An 18,990-nucleotide genomic window follows, 5' to 3' on the forward strand; every position below is an offset into this window, starting at 1 on the left:
GCCAATTGCTGCTGTGGTGAATGAAACTAAGCTGAAGCATTAGCATGCTTATTGACATCGCCACAATTTTTGAAATTAGTCAACCATTTCTGTGCTCGATTTTAACTTTTGGGTATTCAACATTGGGGGTATTTAGAAGGATTTCCATTTTCAAGCTGGGGGATTGCTTTACTTTGAGGGGATTAAAACTTGATAAAAATCTATTTGTGATTTCAAGACCCAAAGAGTTGGGGAAAAAAGATGTCTATCTGTAGTCTACAGATGGTGTGTGGGGAGGGGATTGGTCTTTAAAAACAATCAAACTATTAAAAAGAAAAAGTACAGTTTTACTCCTCGCCGCAGTGATAATTTTGCAGATTTGCAAACAGGTGGAAAGCTTTTTCTTTGTTTATATAAATCACAAGTACACTGCAAATGTGGCACTTTGTCCTTAGGCAGGAGTAATATAAATTGGCAGGTAAGGATGGAATAGAAGAAAAAATGAAGGAAAATAGAAAGGCAGGATTGGAGGGCGAAAGTAATGGAGGCACTGAGGGAGGTATGGTTAGCGGGAGAGAGGGGAGAAAAGAATGTGGGGATGGCTGCTGGAGAGATTGATATGAAGTGATACATTGGTTTTTATTGCTTCTGTCAGTCTTTGCCTGCTGGCGGGAATGAGCTGCGTTCCCCTTACTGTCACCTCAAACACTTATTGTAACACCCTCTGGGCACTAGAGCCAGGTACTGCATATGAATATCAATGCCTCTTTTGTTAAAATAAGATATCTTCAGTAAAACCTACTGGTGCAAATGATCTTACAGCATGAAACCAAATAATATGATCAGCACTTAACCACGACCCTCTCAAAAAACCTGCAAACAAACACCAATTTTAAAAAAAAAGATATTAATAATGTTATTCTGACTGGGATTATCTTTTTCATTTACTCATTGGTTCTGGGCCAAAAAGTCCAGTTACATGTATTCCTGCATTTTGTTGGGCTTTTGTGCAGATTTGCTACTGAAACTTGAGAAATCCACCAGGCGAGGTCATGAAGTCATGTTTAGAAAATTACTCCAAAGTATGTATGTAAGTATGCATTTCAGCCCAGAGAACTGCTGCTGGATATCTCCTCTTTTTCTAGCCATTTTCTGTAAACTCTAGTGATGGTTGTGCAGGAAGATACCAGTAAATCAGCAGGTTTCTGAAATACTCAGACTAACCTGTCCAGCACAGAACAACCACTGCATGTTGAAAGTCACATAAATCCCCATTTTTTTTCCATTCTGATGCTCAGTTTGAACTTTAGCAGGTTGTCTTGATCATGCCCGCATGCTTAAAAGCATTGAGTTGCTGTCTTGTCATTGGCTGATTAGATATGTGTGTACCTATCAGAATGGCCAGTGAGTGTATCTTTCTGAGCCAAAGGAATCTGTTTGCATTATGTGGTTATCCTAAGAGATGGCTTGTAAGCCCAATGATGTGTCAAAGTAAGCTACAGTGAGTGAACAGTGCATTAGGTTACTGTACTTTGACACATGGTTAGGGATGAACGAGTTTAGTGCTGTAGAGATCACGATGGTCTGTCTCAACTTGAATACCTCTGCCATGAACACGCTGTGTGTTTCTTCACCTCGACACGTGCCACCTGCTGCTATGCTACTTAGTTAAAAGCACTCAGGGCCCTCTGGTCTCTCCTGAGGCTAAAAGCCTTTCAAATATAAAAGCAGCCTGGTGCCTTCCCCTCAATGGAGCGCTGAACTAGTTTAATGCCTATTGTTAGAGTAAAACCCCAAAGACCTGAGACACAGAGACAGGGAAGGAGATGAAGAAGGAAAAGGAACATATAGTATTGAAAGGAGGGGCAGAGGAGGGAAGACAGGAAGACAGAAAAGTGATAGAACAGAAAGTGTTGGCATGTGTTGGTGAGCTTGAACATGAACTCACGGCGCTATTTCTGAAAAAAAGCATCCTCCACAACAATTTGTTTTTATGACAGCGTCTCGTGTTTGTTTTGGTGTTTTTGTCAGCAAACCAAAACAGATTTTATTTCCAGTCACAAAAATGAAAAATATATTTAATTTAAAATGTCACACAAACCCCCCAAAAGACACTGAATTCTACTTTGTATCATTGTCTTAATAATGACAACACAAATCTTTTCATGCAGGCTTTTGGTAATTTGATTTTATAAAAATGTTAAATTTCTCATTTCAAAGCTGTTTCTCCACTGTGTTTCATTATTGCAGCTAGCAAGGCTAATAGTGATGCAGGAGGGGGGCGGGGGGACTTTAGGGAAAGGAATCTGAAAAACCAAGGAGAGGACTCTGACATCACTAACAATAGTAAGAACAGTGTTTTTTATGAGTCGTGTGGTACGAAACCATCACTCCAGTTGTTTTCTGTGATGACATCCTCTTGTTATTTTTTCAGACAAGTCAGGCAGATGCAGATCCTTTCCTACAAAAGTTGTTTCATCTCAGCACAGTAATGTTATTTCTCTCCTTGTATCCCTATTCCCTGGACTTTGAGGTTTTTTTTGTTTTGTTTTTTTTTTACATTTTGGATGTACTCAAGTAATTTAAAGGGCCATGAAACACTGTAAAGATTTTAATGTAATAAAGACATGCAATTTTGCCAGCAGCAGGGGTAGTTATCAGGGGGGAAATTCCATGTCTCCACTGTCGGAGGATATTCATATATATGGCCCTCATATTTAATCATCATTCAGTGGTTGGTGCATGAAAAAGGGTAAGGAAGAGAATAAACTACTTTACAGTGTTGAGAGGCAGCTGATCCCCACTCTGGAGGCTGCAGAGAAAGATGCTTACTCCACTGGAGGGGGAGTGGATAAAAGGGGGAGGAAGAGAGGCATCGGAAAGTGGGGAGTATAGGTGAGCAGAGAGGTTGCAATCTGCTTGCATGTCTAGAATCCAGTAAAGCTTTAACTAGTGCTGGACCATGCAGACAGACGCACACGCCTTACGAAGGAAAGCCGCATTTTTCTTCACGGCTCCACGCAGGGACAGAAAATGATGGCTCTTACCTGGGGATAGAGAGCACGGCTCAGCAAGACAGACCAATATACACGCACACACACACAAACACTAACATGAAGCGTTCACACAAGTATGCTCATATATACCAAAATACGCACAAAGAACTATGAATTCTTCTGGAAAAATGGCATTCCCTCTTTGCAGTCACACCTCATTTCATTACTGCAGGTACAGAGTACTAACATTACTGGCATTACTGGCACAAAATCACTCATGTCTGTTTCTCTCCTGTACCGCTTAATCTTTTAATCTCCACATGCTGGGTAAAGGTACATATTTGAACCCAAATCACAATCTTTTCTCAAATCTAGCCAGGTAGCGAATGAAAACAAACGTAAAAAGGCAGGTTAAAAAGAGATGGTGACTGAGAACTAAGTGTATTGAAAAATTTCTGTTGTTTCGCTCCGCATAGTGAGATGCCACAGAGTAGTAGCCTGAACATCTTTCTTTTTCGTCACATCCTCCACAAACTCTTTAGGAGTCTGGTGTGTTTCCAGGACAGATGGGATTGTATCACTCTACTATTAAGGAGGCATCCTAACCAGAAGCCCTGCAGATCAAAAATAATTCCAACTGAAAACATTTTAATGTATACATGCCTAATCCTAAACTGGATAGACATCGGAGCACAAGTCAAAGAACAGACACATACATGATCCTAACAGTCAGTGGAATGACTGGACCAGGCATGCATACTGGTCTTGTTTCTCAAGTAGGCTAGAAATTATTTTAACACACACAGGAAGGACAACAAAAGAAGAAGACAGAATGTAAGAACAAGATAGCAATGAAAGCATGCAAGACTGGCACTTCTGCTGTGTGCCTTAGACTACCTGCTTCCATAAAAATCTATCCTCCATTCCATGTGTTCCAAATCAATCCCATATCTTCCAGCTCTCTGTACCTCTTGGCTAGCCCTCCGTTGACCTGGCAGGGTGGTGGGTGACCATTCGGCCAATGCTGTCTGTAGCATTTTGGGTGTGCTGTGGTGGATCGGATTCTCCAGTTTCTGGTTGATTGGGAAGGGTATGATTCCTTCATCCAACAAGTGTTACAGGGTTTGGAAGTTTTGAGTTTTGGCAGTTGAGACTCTTAAGACAAAGACTCTATTGTGGTAAACCCGGGAATTTCTTCTTATACTGTCCAGTGAGGCCAAAAGGGAAAGCCTACCAGTAAATGTAGAGATACTAGTGAGCAGTATTTAACTAAAAGCCATTCCCTGCATGTTTTTGTCAGCCAGTCTTTGTTTTAATCAGGATACACTGTCTCGCTGAGCTATAGTTGACTCTGGAACTAAACAAAGCCTGTTACCAAATCAACTGTTTCCTGCCCAAAGGGCCAGGTTGCAAAGGGGATAGCTGGAGAGATAACCATACCTTCTGTGTATTAGCACCTTTACCACTGTCTATATTGGAAGCAGACAAAAGCAGCATGAACTTCAGAGCAAAATCAACACCTTGATGACTATCAGAGGGCCCCCTGCCCCACAATATACTGAAAGCCAGAGAGTTTGGTTGTCTTCTAGAGACCTCTTAAAATCCACTTCCAAGAAGTTAGGTCCTCTTCCGGGGACACACCAAAAGTGTTTCCAAGCCAACTGAGAGACATAATCTCAGCATGCCTAGCGTGCCCTGGGTCTACCTCTGGGCCTACTCCCATTTGAACATAACTGAAACTGCTCATCTAGAAATCATCCTAGTAGAACTATATCACACCATATCAAATGGCTTCTTTCAATATGAAGTGCCCAATGTATAGCAGCCAGTGTGGCAAAGGACCTCTTCCTGTCTCAAAGGCTGAGACCAGACACCTTTCAGAGAGGTCATTTCTGCCACTTGTATATGCGAGCTCATTCTTTCAGTCACTAAACTGAGCTCATAGGAATGCAGATCTAAATCAACAGCTCTTTCTTTACCACAAAAGAGTGGCACAGCATTTAGATTACTGCGGATGCTCAAATGAATTATATTAATAATGATTTAATCTATTTTGTTTGTTTTTAAGTTGATTTCTTAAGTTGTGGTTTACAGCAAAAATCCTTCCTCAAGTGAAATGCATATTTACCATGTCACAGTGTAAGATCTATCACACCATTTTTGCAGTAGCAGCTAAAAGCAAGCAACATTTATAACACTGGCGCCGCTGTAAAATGGACATTAGAGCATCATTCCCACAGCATCAAATGCTGCTGGGTTTTTTTTCCAGTGCCAGCACACCTCACAGATAATCAGCTGTCCTTTGGTATCTGTGCTATGGAGCACTGGGTCTGTCACATAATGTTTGCAAAGGACCTCATATCACTGCATTTAAACACGCTGGGCAAATACAACATTTTTCAAGGTGTAGCATTAAATCGCAAATTCCAATCTTTTGTTAAACCTAAACAGGCAGCGAGTGAAAACTAACGTCAAAAGCAGGTTTAAAGGAGAAAAAACAAGACTGAAAACCAGGAGGCTGTGATCTCCTGGTTAACAAACCTGTGATTTATTTCACCACAACAACTCAAACGTCCTAATGTGGACAACTTTCATCGCTCTGTGTTTATTGTAGGACACATCTTTGCGTATCAATCTCAGACAAGGAGAATCGGACAAAACGGCAGTATTTGACATCCCTGGATGAGACTGCATTGCAAGATAAATTGAAAATTTCTGTTTTATTACTCCACACAGCGGGAAGCCACAGAGCAGTCACATCCTCTACAAATCTTTAGGGGATCGGTGCATTTCCAGGATAGATGCAATATACTGTATCACTGCACCATCAAGAAGGCATCCCAAACAGAAGCCATGTAGACCAAATGTAATTACAACCACTTTTGGTGTACACAGGCCTAATCACAACCGGAATTACATGGAAGCACATGTCAACACCACAGAGGATACACAAACACCATCCTGACAGTCAGGAGAATGACTGGATCAGACATGCATACTGGTCTTGCTTCTCAGGTGGGCTGGAGACACTCCTAACACAAACAGCAAGGACAACAAAACACGATGACAGCATGCAAGAACAAGATGGTAGACAGCAACAGCACGGAAGACATGCATACAGACTATGCCCTTGAGATGACAGAAAACACACATATTTTACATATATTATACTTGACATCATCAACTTCTCATATTCATAATATTGAATATGATGTTAGTGCAGCCCTGTTGCACTGCAAGCCTAATCTTCTTTGGGAGCCTCATGTTAGAACATCATGAGACAGCAGGGTTGTCCAGCGATGATGCTGATTTAACCTGAATAAGAACAGCAAGACTAGTGAATATCGAGGGAATTCATAGGCAGTCCATGGGGTGTCATGTGACTTCTGCACACCCTGCTCAGGACTATCTACAGCAGTAATGCACGTGAAGCAAACCTCTGCTGCTGCTGTGTGCCACATGTGATAAAAGGCAACTTCGGACAATCCCCTAACCTGATTTTCTAGATATTGTCTGGAGTCCGTGTACACTCTGCAGTCCTTACACTGTCTGAACATCTACTTTTCCCTTTTCATCTATTCTACTCTCTGAGTCTCCTATCGCTTCTTAGGACACACATTTATGTGAGCTGTGCATGCATGAGCTGATGCAAAATGTCCTGGGCAGCAGGGACAAACTGCCCTCGTTCATCTTCCCACAAGAGGATCCATCCATCGGGGAGAGGGGAGGCAGAGTAATAGACAGAGCAAGTGACTTGATTTTTCACCTTCACAAACAGAGAGCGATGATTGATCCTTCTTATAGAGAACTTTGTATCATATATATTAATCATTTTGTTGAATCATCTACATCTAATGGCCTAATTTATACTGTTTAGAAGATGTCACAGGCTTAATCTTGCAACTAAGTGATCCACAGAGATCGCATGGTAGATTTATTTGAGGAAAATATGTATATGTGTGTATGTTTACTGTATAGCAAACACTTACAGGTTCTGGTTTACAGCCATATTTGGCTTGTTAAGACACTGCAAAATATATCACTGATGCAGAATTTGCAAAACTTAGAGCAAAAAAAAATATCATAATATTTTGATGTGACATTTTTAAAATTGGCCACATACTGTATTTGTTTGTTTGTTAATGGGCCAAAACACTATCTAAGAGACTGCTGATGTGTGTTTGCCAGACTGATTGGCCCAGGGGAGCACAGTGGTAACAGGTGAAAACAAGCAGATTTGTTACGGATTAGCCACGGGGGTGTTGTGCCTTATTTTCATGTAAATTGGGTCATTGCTCATTTGACCATGTTAATTTCTTGATATTCCCTGAAAGATTAGATCATCATTAGATTTTCTCTTTCTTTCTTTTTTCCCTTGGCAGTCATCAGTGTTTTCTCAGAATGAACCACAGTGATTTTCAAGAGATGAGCGTGGCTGTGCGCAGAATGTAAGCAGAATGCACGCTCTGTCTCTTCGTGGTTAGTCCTCATTATTCATTCATCCACTACCAGTGTGAGCAAGCTTAGCTCCAAGCCTTTATAAAATACTTCACAGTCCATACTGTTTATACTAAGGGTACATGTCCAGGAATACAACAGACATGCATTTTGTCAAATCACTGCCTCTCTTTCTTATTGTCCCTCTTTCAAGGTCTAACTTCTGAGCTCCAACCTCCAGGTTAAAGAGGCCAGTGTCTACTTTCCCTCCCAAGGAAATATAGTGCATTCCTGAGGAGACATGAGCCATGTGTGGCTGCATCTCTCCGGAGGTGTTTGTATAGAGAGACAAGGTGTTAATTTGTGTGTGTAAATTTCTGTCAAAACACAAGTAAACAAATTCCTTAGGGTGTACCTACAGTGCGTGTGTGTGTTCCTATGTTAATTTTGCACAGCTGCAGTAGTGTGTGTTTGTTGTGTGTCACAGTGTGGGCCCAGAGGCTATTAGCTGCAGTCTGACACATTCCACTAATATCTAAACAGGTTTTAATCCTCAGGATGATTCTCAGCCAAAGCAAGCAGATAATATTAATATCTTCTCGGTCTGTCAGTCACTCTGCCCATACGTCAGTTGTTCATTTAATGACTGTGCCATAACAGTGTGAAGGAAACTACGAAAAGCTCACTACTTATAGACAGAGCAATAAATGTAGTGCAGACACATCCACATCTATCCTGACAAACTTGTGATGCATCTGGGAGGAAATCATTCCAGCTAGCCTTTGCCAAAGTCTTACCATATCCTGACACAGCTAATCCTAACCACCAATCAATAATTCAGTCACACATGCATACAGCATCATCTTCACGGAGAACCATTCTTCCTTCTGTCAAAAAAACGCACACTCACGATTTCTGGGTTTCTCATCGTCCATGCCCTCCTCTTCATTCTCTGGGTCAATGTCTTCGGCTTGAGTGATCCAGTCTAAATAGCCCTGTATTCACACACAAACAAGGGAAATACTGATGGGTAAACAGAAAGATCAAGCTTCACATCTGTTTGGAATCATAAGAATGAAATGTTTTAGAATATGTATCATGTGTCTCAATCTTCGTGTGCCCTATTTTTTTTTACACTTTTCCATGAGGTAAGAGGAGTGCTTGTGTTGTTTTGTAACTTAGGTAACTTCTAAGTAAAGTTTGCTCTGCTTTCCCTGCTCACTGTTACTGAAGGGTTACAGGTTACTGAACACTGACAGTACAATGAACCTAAGTCTTTGGTAAAGACTGTAACAGCTTTTCTGGCATGGGGACAACCGCATGCACACATGCACACACACACCAAACTACCTTGAGGTCTTCCTCCAGTTGCTGTTTTTCTCTGAGTTTCTGGAAGTCACCGCGCGCCTTGGCCTTCTCTCTCTCCTTGGAAAACTCTCTGGGAGGAGGGGAGCAGAAGAGAAGGAGCGGGGCAGAGAGTTGATGGGAAAGAGAGAGCAAACAGAGAGAGAGACAGGAAAGAGAATCTGAAAATCTTGGCTAAGGTTTTGGCAAAATCATGTGACAAAAGTGATCAAGTTAAAAGAAAAGGATACTTCGGAAAGAAGAAGAGGGAAAACCCTGCCAGAGAGAAGAAAAGTTAAGTAACGAAAGAAAAGTTTTGCCACGGAGAAACGGTGTTAGTATGCAAATGCAGCTTTTGGTTTCCTAGAATATAGATCTTTATACCTTATTAATAATTATTTACATATCAACCACTCAAATAATGAAATACCATTCAAGCCAGCTGGGGTTCCATGAAAGATGATGAGGACTGATTCCATGTGATTCACATAGACAAAAGGAAGAACCAAACAAAAGAGTGAAAGGAAGTGATGCAGCAGGAACCCTATTCATTTAGGCTGTTGCACTGTTGATGAATTGTACCACCTTTTCTCAGCAGGGAACAGGTGATGATTTCTGGCTGATGCATGCTCAGCTAATATGATAAAAAGCTACAGTGAAAAGTCTGCCGATTGTAAAAACTTACTAAATATTAAAGTTCAAGACTTCATTTATCTGTACTGGACTCCCAGGTGGATCCAGGCCAGCTGGGAAATGGGATTCCTGTGGTGTTTTCTGGGTCTACCCCAGGTTGCAATGTGCTTGGTACAACCCCGGAGGGAGGCACAAAGAGGGCGCCCTCACCAGCTGCACAGCCTCAGCTGTTGTCAAATAGTTGGAGAGGTGGCTCTGCACTAAAGTCATCCTGCATCACTGAGCTCCGAACCTTTTGCCCGCCAACTCATTCTTTCAGTTACTACTCAGAGACATTGATTACAGAAAAAAGTTATAGGTTTGCACCTCACCTGGATTTTGGAGTTTTTGTGCACAAAGAACACGTGCAGAAAAAACAATTTAAGACAATTAAAACCAACGTGACCAGCGAGTGTGAAATATCATATCATTATGATGAAATTCAGTGAAATTGCTTCCAGGTGACAGGAGGGAAGAAAGAACTGAGGAACACTTGATTAAACGGTGCACTCGGGGAAGGTCAAAGACAGGTTAGAACCAAAGATCCAGTCTGAACAAAGGAAATTTATTCAGATGAGGGCTGACAGGACTTGGGAGACTTGGGAATTTTTGCAGTTAAAACGTGAACAAATTCATATTTAAAGGCCTGCTGGAAAATAAACACAGCAAATGCCTCCTTGTCATGAATATTTTACATAGAAGTAAACTTCCCTACGTTCGTTTTGAACATACAAGTGGGACTCTTTTTGAAGCTCAGGTTTAAGCGTTATCTCAATACTCCTAATCAGATTTCAAGCAATTAGCACAAAGGTTTTAAGAGAGGTTGTGTAGGCTGTTAGTGTTTCACTGCTCTCCAGAGATCAAGAACTGATGAAACTCTTGGTATTGTTATTGACTTTTTTTTGGTCATGTCTATTGGCTGGGCAGAATTCAAGTGTTTGAGGATATCTGTGTGAAATTTAGGGGAATGATGGAACCTCAGATTGAACTCAAACCCACAACAGCAGATCAATGAGCATTAGGACAAACATCTATTGTCCCACTTGTCAGAACATTAGCAGGAGATCCAATCCTATTGATCTGGGCTTGTGCAGTTCAGTGCGCATATCCTGTATGTGTGTGTGCGAGTGTGGCCTTGAGTGCTAAAACCTTAGGCTCCACGCTCATTTTCCAATTCTCCACTGTCTCACCTTTCTGTCCTCAGTCATCTTTTAATTCTCCTTTCTCTACCTACTCATTCTCTTTCGGTCGAGCCACTTTCTCCATCCTCTCTGTTTACGTATTACATCAAATCCAGACAAACACAGTCACACCCTATGCCTATGTCTCTACATCCGTCACTCTCCTTCTTCCTGTTTAGCCATTAGTTATTATGCCAATCTGAGACCTACACACACCATGGAGTAACCAGTTGGTAAAAGGTCAGGCTGTGTAGTGAGCTGACAGCATCATTAGTCACAAGTCAGACAAAGAGTCGGACTACCAAACCCCCCAAGCTGTTTGGTACAGATAGACCTCTATTATTTTCCCTACAATGCTGCTGCCACCTCTCCTGAGGGTATCAAGTCAGATTCAGGTCAGTCAGTCAGTCAGGGGTGAGACATCTGACTCTAAAACCTGTTCCCTGGCAGAGCTGATTTTGGAACTGAGAAGTTTAAGATGTTTTTAGGTGGCAATTGATATACTTCTGTTACTGCTGAATTTAGATACATTTTCTTGCATGTTTTTGTGTATTAACTGCTGGTCTATAAACAGCTTTAATCACAACAGTTCTTAGTTTACATATTAATTCCTTAAAAAAACCCCAAAATGAAATGGTAGTTTTTCCACCCTGCATCAGTGCTGAAAACAGAGCACTTCACTTCACAATAGCACTAGTGCTATTTTACAGAAACAGCAGTGGAGCCTTGTAGTAAGAGAAACAATACCCAGAAGGTTTCAGTGGTCTTCGAGCCAGATGCTCGAGTATGATTTCACTACAGTCAGCTACAGTGATAAAAAAAAAAAAAAAATCTATGTGCAGTCAGCAATGCTCAGTTGGAAGAGTCACAAAGCCTCAGATACATGGTCTTGTAAAGCAACCAAATGGGACTATATAGAAACACAATCTTGTACATGCTTTGTACTCATTAAATATAAACGCCAGCAGCAGCAAGAGGCAGGAAGGAGAAGGAAGTAAAGAGATCCCTTGAGCAAAAGACCAGAAGCAAAATTCTCCAAGAGCAGCAAAAAGACAAGAAAATTAGTTTCAAACGACCTTTGACCCTGCCCTTACCCGCTTAATACCCCCAGAACCAAGTTTAGCACAAAGAAGGATCCGATGATGATTAAGGTGACAAAATAGACCCAGGGCCACGTGTAACCTACAGCATCATTCACCTAGGAGGCATCAGGATAGGGGGCAAAGGGAGGAGATAGAAGGATGGAAGATGGGAAGTAGATGGATGGTAAAAGAGGAAAAAGTAAGACAAGAAGACAGGGGATTGAAGGAAAAGGCAGGGAGTGGTAGGATGATGGGGATGGGAGAAAGGAGAAGGGGGGATAAGGGAATGAATTAGATCCTTGGTGAAAGTTCCCAACAGATGGAACCGTTTACCTCTGCTTGTTCCTTGCTGGGATTATGGTGCATTGATATTATTTGTTAGTCACTTAGCATGCCACATGGCAAAGTATTTGGGCAATATGAATGTGAGAAATGATAAAGAGATGCCTTGGTGGATTCAGCGGGTCTTTTAAAACAGTGAAACCTACAGCAGGCTGCGAGTCTCATGGGACAAACAAAATAAATGAATTAATGTATTCCTGCAAGAAAAAAGTCAGAAGTTTAATAATCACATAGGTGATTCTACTTCCACTGTAATTCTTCTTTTTCATCCTTCATCACTGGAGAAATAAGAGTGTAGTTAGACAAATGAAGAGACTGTGCACCAAGACTCCCATGGACTGGAAATAGACATCAAGTCAAAACCATTCTCTGCTGATTTATTGACAATTATTTTTTAACATTATCATCATTATTATTACCATCATGTGTGATCTGCAAACAATGTTTTTTACGGATGCTTAAAAAAATGCTTTTCACTACTCAGTGCAGCCTGCTGTTCCATAATTTCCATATTTAATGCCACATTTCCTCCAGACTCCACTCTGTCCTTATTGTGTTTTACCTGTTGTGCAAGTTTTTTTAGCATTCCACCTCCATGGCTGACTTGAGGGGTGAATTATTTATACCCTAGTGTGTCCCTGCAGACCGGGAGGCGCTTGTACTGAAACAGTGTGACTTGGCAGAGTGGGGTAAAACAGCACCCAGCGAGCCTGCTCGAGCAGTATTTGTTGAAACAAAACACACAGCGCAGCACATGCCTTTAAACAAATATAAACACTCTGTGTGTGCGCGCACAAATGTAAAAAAAAAAAAAGAAAGATAAATGCTAACTTGCAAGAGACAAACGTGCATGTAAGCTAAAAAACATGTAGGAACACAGCAGTGTTCATTTTAAGTTGAAATGTGTTACGTTTTGGAAATGTGTAAATATTTGTGTGTATGTGTCTACCTGTCCAGCACAGACAGGTGGGCAAACTGACATGAACACGACAGCTAGACGTGGGGTCACTCGCAGCTTTTTCTGAGTGCTTTTGTGTATTTCTTTCAGGCCTGTGCCAAAGGATTGATTGAGTGAAAGAGAAAGGGAAGAGAGCGAATGATTTTACTCAGTTCAGTGATCATCATTTTATCTTTCCTCAACAACAGAGGACTACGGTTGTCTAGCTCTGCTTTTTCTGGTGGAATGATGAGGTGAGACTGCTGTCAGCACACGGCTCTTATTTGCATCTAATTTATTATTTTACTGGGTCTGTGTGTATGTATGTGTTAAAACATTAATGACAACAAAAAGAGAAATAATAAGAAAAAACTTGCACTTTAGATTGCATTACGGGAGTCTTGTAACATCGTCATTTATCACATTTAAAATAGTAAATAAAGCCACACAGCACACCTACTGCACATACACAAGTGACAACAGCATAACCTCTTACCCGCTCAACACTCCCAGAACGAGATTGAGAACGAAAAAAGAGCCGAAGATGACAAGAGAGACAAAATAGACCCATGGCAGCTCATAGCCCATGGCATCCTGCATCTGAGAGAGAGAAAAGGCAAAGAGGAGCGAAGAAGAAAGAAAAGGAGAAAGAAGAGGAAGGAGAAAAAGGGGGAGTAGCACAGATGTGGAATCAACAGGTGGGTGAGAAAAGTAGGGAAAGAACAGGAAACATGACAGAAAAGGTTTTGTGAAGGTTGACAGAGAGAAGATGAAGTCACGGATGAGTCAGGGCGGTAGAGGTCAAGGACAGGAAAGTGTGTTAGAGAGAGAGAGGTTAAAAGGAGATAAAAGCAGGAAAAAAGAAAAGGAGCGGTGCATGTTAAAAGAGCAGCAGATAGCAGAATGGCATAATTGTATGATTAAAACTGACTATAAGCCTTTTATCCTTTGCTTGGAGAGCAGGCAGGCCACGATCCACAATTAAGAACACTTTTGTAATTTAATGGCAAACCCTGGCTGCAATTTAAAAAATCTCTTTAAACAGTTCCACAGTAACTTAAGTAATTTCATCTTAGATTGGTGAATGGATCTAGAAACAAAGATATAACAGTATCAAGAGAGATTAATGTGGAAATTGTTGTGATGAATAAATGGGGTGGATATATGTAGCAATCGATGCTGACAAAGTAAGCAGTTTAGCATCCAGGATTTTACTTCAAAACAAAAGTCCCATTATTAGACTATTAGATTACTGATTAGATTGAGGTTGTAAATGCAAAGGTTAGGTTAGCAGATAATAATATGATAAGGCTCTTAATTAAAGAATTTAACACAAAGACTGGGGGACAGAGATAAAAAGGGGAGATGATAAAGGAGAAGGCTGACAGCAGGTTTATGTGCTGTGACAGCAGCAAATGTTGCATGTTGATATTTTGTAGTGAAAGTGACGCTGACAATTATGTAAAATTACAACACAAACAAAATATTGTCAAAGGGCTGGTGCTTCAATCATTCGACTATTTAACATTTTACAGCACGTCAAATTTGTTATAGGCGTGCTGTGGGTAAATATAAACAGGAAACTGCAGTAGATAAGCAGAAATAGCAGAACGGATGTAGAGCTAGTAACTCAACCAACAAGCACATACTGGATGCACATTTTTACGTGATATCCCTACAGTGGCTCTTAAGAAAACATCAGGAAACAGAAAAAACACATAAACCACAGTGAAAGTTTAATAAAACACAATGGAAATAGAAAAAATTAAGCAAAAGTGAAAACAAAAAACAGAATACTTTTGGGGACACTATAAGGTGACGGAACAGCTGCGGAAGTGCCAAGCTAACAGTAAATAGCTAATAGCAAGAATGTATTTACGTTATTATATGAATCATGTGATTAAAACAAAAATTACCTTCCATCTTTTTAAGCCTCACAACACCGATGAACCCTCTGGTTATTTTAAGCGTGTCTTAATGCTTGGCATGCGTTGGTTTCCGTCATTTCTGCAGCTGGTTCGTCACGGTATTGTGTCCCCAGAAACACTTCTGTTGTGTTTTGTAGAATTTTCTTGTTTTTTTCTGCTTCTACTGTGTTTTAGTCAACTTCTTTTTTGTTTTAATCAATTTCAGCTGTGTTTTTTTTTTATTTCCACGGTGTGTTGTTCAGCTTCTGTTTTTTTGCAGTGTTCTTCTAGTTGCTGTTATTTTCTTAAGCAACAGTCCATTTGACCTCTCAGTGCCATGTAGATCTCAAACACAAGAGAAATTTATTTTGCTACTTTTTGTAACTAATTTATAACCATTTTATAAAATGTCAAGCCAGAAAGCTAATGCATTTACTTCCCTACAAGATAAAACTTTCAAAAATGCAATTGCAACAAAGCACTTAAAGCTGTTCTAAAGGTTTGTCCAGCATCTTGAAAGCCCTTTTGTTCTAATTTACCAAGCTCTATTTGATTTGATTAGCAGGGAAACTTGTCCCTGCGGAAATATTTAGTTGTCTGTGGCCCCATGTTTGCTCACTTGACACTGAAATCAAGCGTAGGGATTCTACACACGTTCTAAATGAATCTGCAGCTTCAATTACACAGTGTATTGTCTGCATTAACCTGAGATAGAAGCTAACTCTGTGTGTGTATTTGTTCAGTCTTTGTATATGTACCCACCTTTCTAAAACAAGTGTTTTTGTTATTGTGTTATACTCCTTTCTCAAAAGCACTCATCTGGCACTGATGTTACAGATACAGTAAAGAGGCTCCACGCACCAATCCCTCTGGTACTCAGTAAGCCACACAAACACAAAAACACTGCTTTGGTGTCCGACTCACCCAGTACAGCACATCCGTCCAGCCTTCCATGGTTATACACTGGAACACCGTTAACATGGCAAAGGCAAAGTTGTCGAAGTTTGTGATGCCGTCGTTTGGGCCCTCCCACCCAACTCTGCACTGTGTTCCATTCTGCTTGCAATGTCGACCATAAGCTCCATCAGGTGCACATGGTGCTGGCTTTTCCTCTGCAATAGTGCCTGTGACAAAAGAGAAAAAAGTGGCAATGGCCATTTTTTTAAATTTTTCAGATATCTTACAAATAATGTCTTTTTTGTTGCTTTAATGATGCACTGTTGAGGAGGGTCAGAGGTGGAAAATTAGACTGAATTACACACAAAGATCATTTTCTGTTGTACGAGGGAAAAAACAGCTCAACAAGACAGCTATAATTTATTTAGAAACCACAGATGTAGTGAGTTAAACTTCATAGAAAAAGCCATTTTTAGCTTTTACCCATCATGATTTTTAATGTAGAAATCAAGCAGCAGGAAGCCAACTTAAAAGTAGCAAAAACCACAGATCCTCGAAAGCCTGCTTGAGGCATGCTCCAAAAGGAGGTCACTTGTCAAGGATTCACATGTTACGATAACCAAATTTATAACAGAAATAAACATGTTTAGAAGCTGGTATAAAAACATTTTGTGCTCTGTAGCTTAAGTCTGCTTTGATGCCAACTGTAAATTTTCACATAACCCACTGTTTTAAGTGTATTTTGCATTGGTAGCACGTGCAAGTTTCACTTCCAATAACTCTGTAACTTTTTAAGATTTTGTCATATTAAAACATACTGCAAACTATAAGTTGCTCACTTTTTTTCGATTGTGTTTTGTTTTAAGCCTGTTTTTCACTCGTCAAAGTTAGCATCTCATGTAGCAATGCAGTGACTTTACACAGGCCTAGAAAGCAGTTGGCAATTGTCTGCTAACCACTGGCTGCTAGGATTATTCCTTACTGGTTGCAAGAGGTTGCTGGCTTATGCTGTGAAATCAGTTGCTAAGCTCCAGTCATACATGTCTAGAGACCTGTCAGCTACCCCCTGTAATCAGCGATTGCCAGGGAAAAGTTGCTTACAATAGCTAATTGCAAAGAGGTTGCAAACAAACTGCCTTGTGAATGCCACTAACTGTGAAGACATGAAATATACTGAAATATGTTGATTTCTGTGGCAAAGCACCACTTACTTTGAAGGTGAACTGTCTCTGCTTCCAGTTTGTGTCATACTTTTTCCAGTTAGTTAGCATGTTTGCTGACAAATTGGAGCCTTCCATGCAAACTATGGGTGACAGCATCAATCTGCTAGCAACCAAAGCAATTGCAAAGAAGCTTTTGGTATGGCACCTGTTTGCAACAGAGTTCACCCTATTTGCCAGCACTAGCAATAGCAGAAGCTCCAAGCTTCAAAACTCTAGTCAATGTTTCATTTCAATGGAATATCCATGTACTGTACTATTTATGATATATAGTGGCGACTGGATCCTTGTTATCAAAATTCTCCTTGAGACCATGACTCCTTATGCTTTTGTTTACACAGACTTGCACTTTTTTTATCGAGCATACTTTTCGAACTCAGCTGCTTGTCTTTTGAACTGCAGATCCCAGCAGGAGAGATTTACGCCCATCCAAGCAGTGCTCACTGAACATTTTGATTTTTTGCTACGGGAAGCTCTGTTACAGATTCAATCCATTCACATAAAAAAAGAGGTTGAAAGGCTAAAAGGACACCATGAAATAACACCAAACAAAGGCACCATGAAAAAAAATCAATGTGGAAAAAGTGTTTTACTAATTATACAAAACAAGCTCTTCAGGGTGATGTATAGGATAGCAGAGTATTCCACTGGCACTTACCCTGTGGAAAGCTAATGCCTCTCAGGGGATGTATAACACCATCATAATAACACTCCAGTCCATTATACCTGAGGCCCTTTGCTGAAAATTGTTTCAATCATTTATGGCAGCTGTTGTTTCAATTATTGCTGAAATTGTTCCTGCTCAGAAACATAAATGATGGTTTGAATAATTAATTGATGTGATCATTTAACTGTTTAAGGTTTGTTTGCTGATAAAGTTTTACTGTAGAGTTCGAATTTATGCAAAGCTCAGTCAAACCAAAGACCTTGAACACCAAAGTTTGCACTTTGTATGTATGTGAATAAATGCTAACTGAAGCATGGCTGCACATACACTTCAATACATGCTTTGATCATGTATCTAAGCAACTGAAGTGTTGTGTGCCATTGGCTGTGTTTGATCGTGCATGTTTTTATTTATATCTGTGCATCAGTGCTTATAAATAGGTATTCTACGAGTGAGTGTTTGTGTGTACCTGTTAGGTTATGAACGCAGGTCTTGTGCATCTTGCCCATGAAGAGCTCCAGACCGATGATGGCATAGATGATGATGACGAAGAGGACCAGCAGGGCGATATGGAGCAGAGGAACCATGGCTTTGATTATGGAGTTCAACACTACCTGTAAACCTGCAGGAGGCACACATTTGCTAAGAATCCAAAAAGGCATATGAGAGTGTACAGAACATTTTAAAAAAGCATACAGTTCTTATAAAATCTGAGGATTGGAGACTTACTGTCATTAAAAATCATTACTGCCACCTCATATACCAGCATTGTCATAATGAATCACCATGCAAGCACTTAAGCTGGCTGTTATATTTCATCTGAAGCTTTAATATTGCTTTTGTACAGATATTCTACTGAAAAGTATGACTTCTATTAATTGTAGGCAAAGAAAAAAACATGGTATTTTTAAATGCAAATTTGTCTATGAGCAGAACACCTTTCCAGTTAAATTTAATACATGCTTTAATGAACAAAAGCTCAGTGCTCTGCATATTAATAACTTAAAACAAGAGGAGCAAAAATATGTTGCTGCTGAAGAGACGTAACAATACAAAAGGCAGTAGGAGAAATTGTGGGTTTATTTAACTGACTAATTTGTTAAAACAAACTAAATTAAAAACAAAAAAGCTCACAGGCTTGCGCATATAGGCGAGACCAGTTTATCAGATTACACTCGTATTAATTTAATCAGTTACTCTTTTGAACTTTTTAAAACGCAACTGCAAAATTAGTGTGGTGTCATGGAGTGAGGAACACTTAGATAGTTGCTGGAACAGCAGTTTTTCCACTTTTCAGTCGTGAGTAACTGGCATGGCTAAGACGTCTTG

The 18,990-nt window shown here is 40.3% G+C and overlaps 1 protein-coding gene across 1 annotated transcript in view; it reads right to left on the bottom strand.

The window, feature by feature from the left end:
- cacna1c (calcium channel, voltage-dependent, L type, alpha 1C subunit) overlaps positions 1-15,308 on the bottom strand; it is a 73,342-nt gene extending 58,034 nt beyond the window's left edge. The window contains exons 1-3 of the mRNA XM_080291615.1: positions 14,887-15,308; positions 8,763-8,850; positions 8,323-8,407 (exon numbers count right to left, since the gene is read on the bottom strand). Of these exons, the coding sequence (XP_080147741.1) occupies positions 8,323-8,347 (25 nt within the window). The 5' untranslated portion in view covers positions 8,348-8,407; positions 8,763-8,850; positions 14,887-15,308. The remainder of the gene's footprint in view (positions 1-8,322; positions 8,408-8,762; positions 8,851-14,886) is intronic.
- Between the last annotated feature and the right edge of the window lie 3,682 nt (positions 15,309-18,990).

Source organism: Astatotilapia calliptera, chromosome 17, assembly GCF_964374335.1.
Source record: "Astatotilapia calliptera chromosome 17, fAstCal68.1, whole genome shotgun sequence".
Lineage (NCBI taxonomy): Eukaryota > Metazoa > Chordata > Actinopteri > Cichliformes > Cichlidae > Astatotilapia > Astatotilapia calliptera.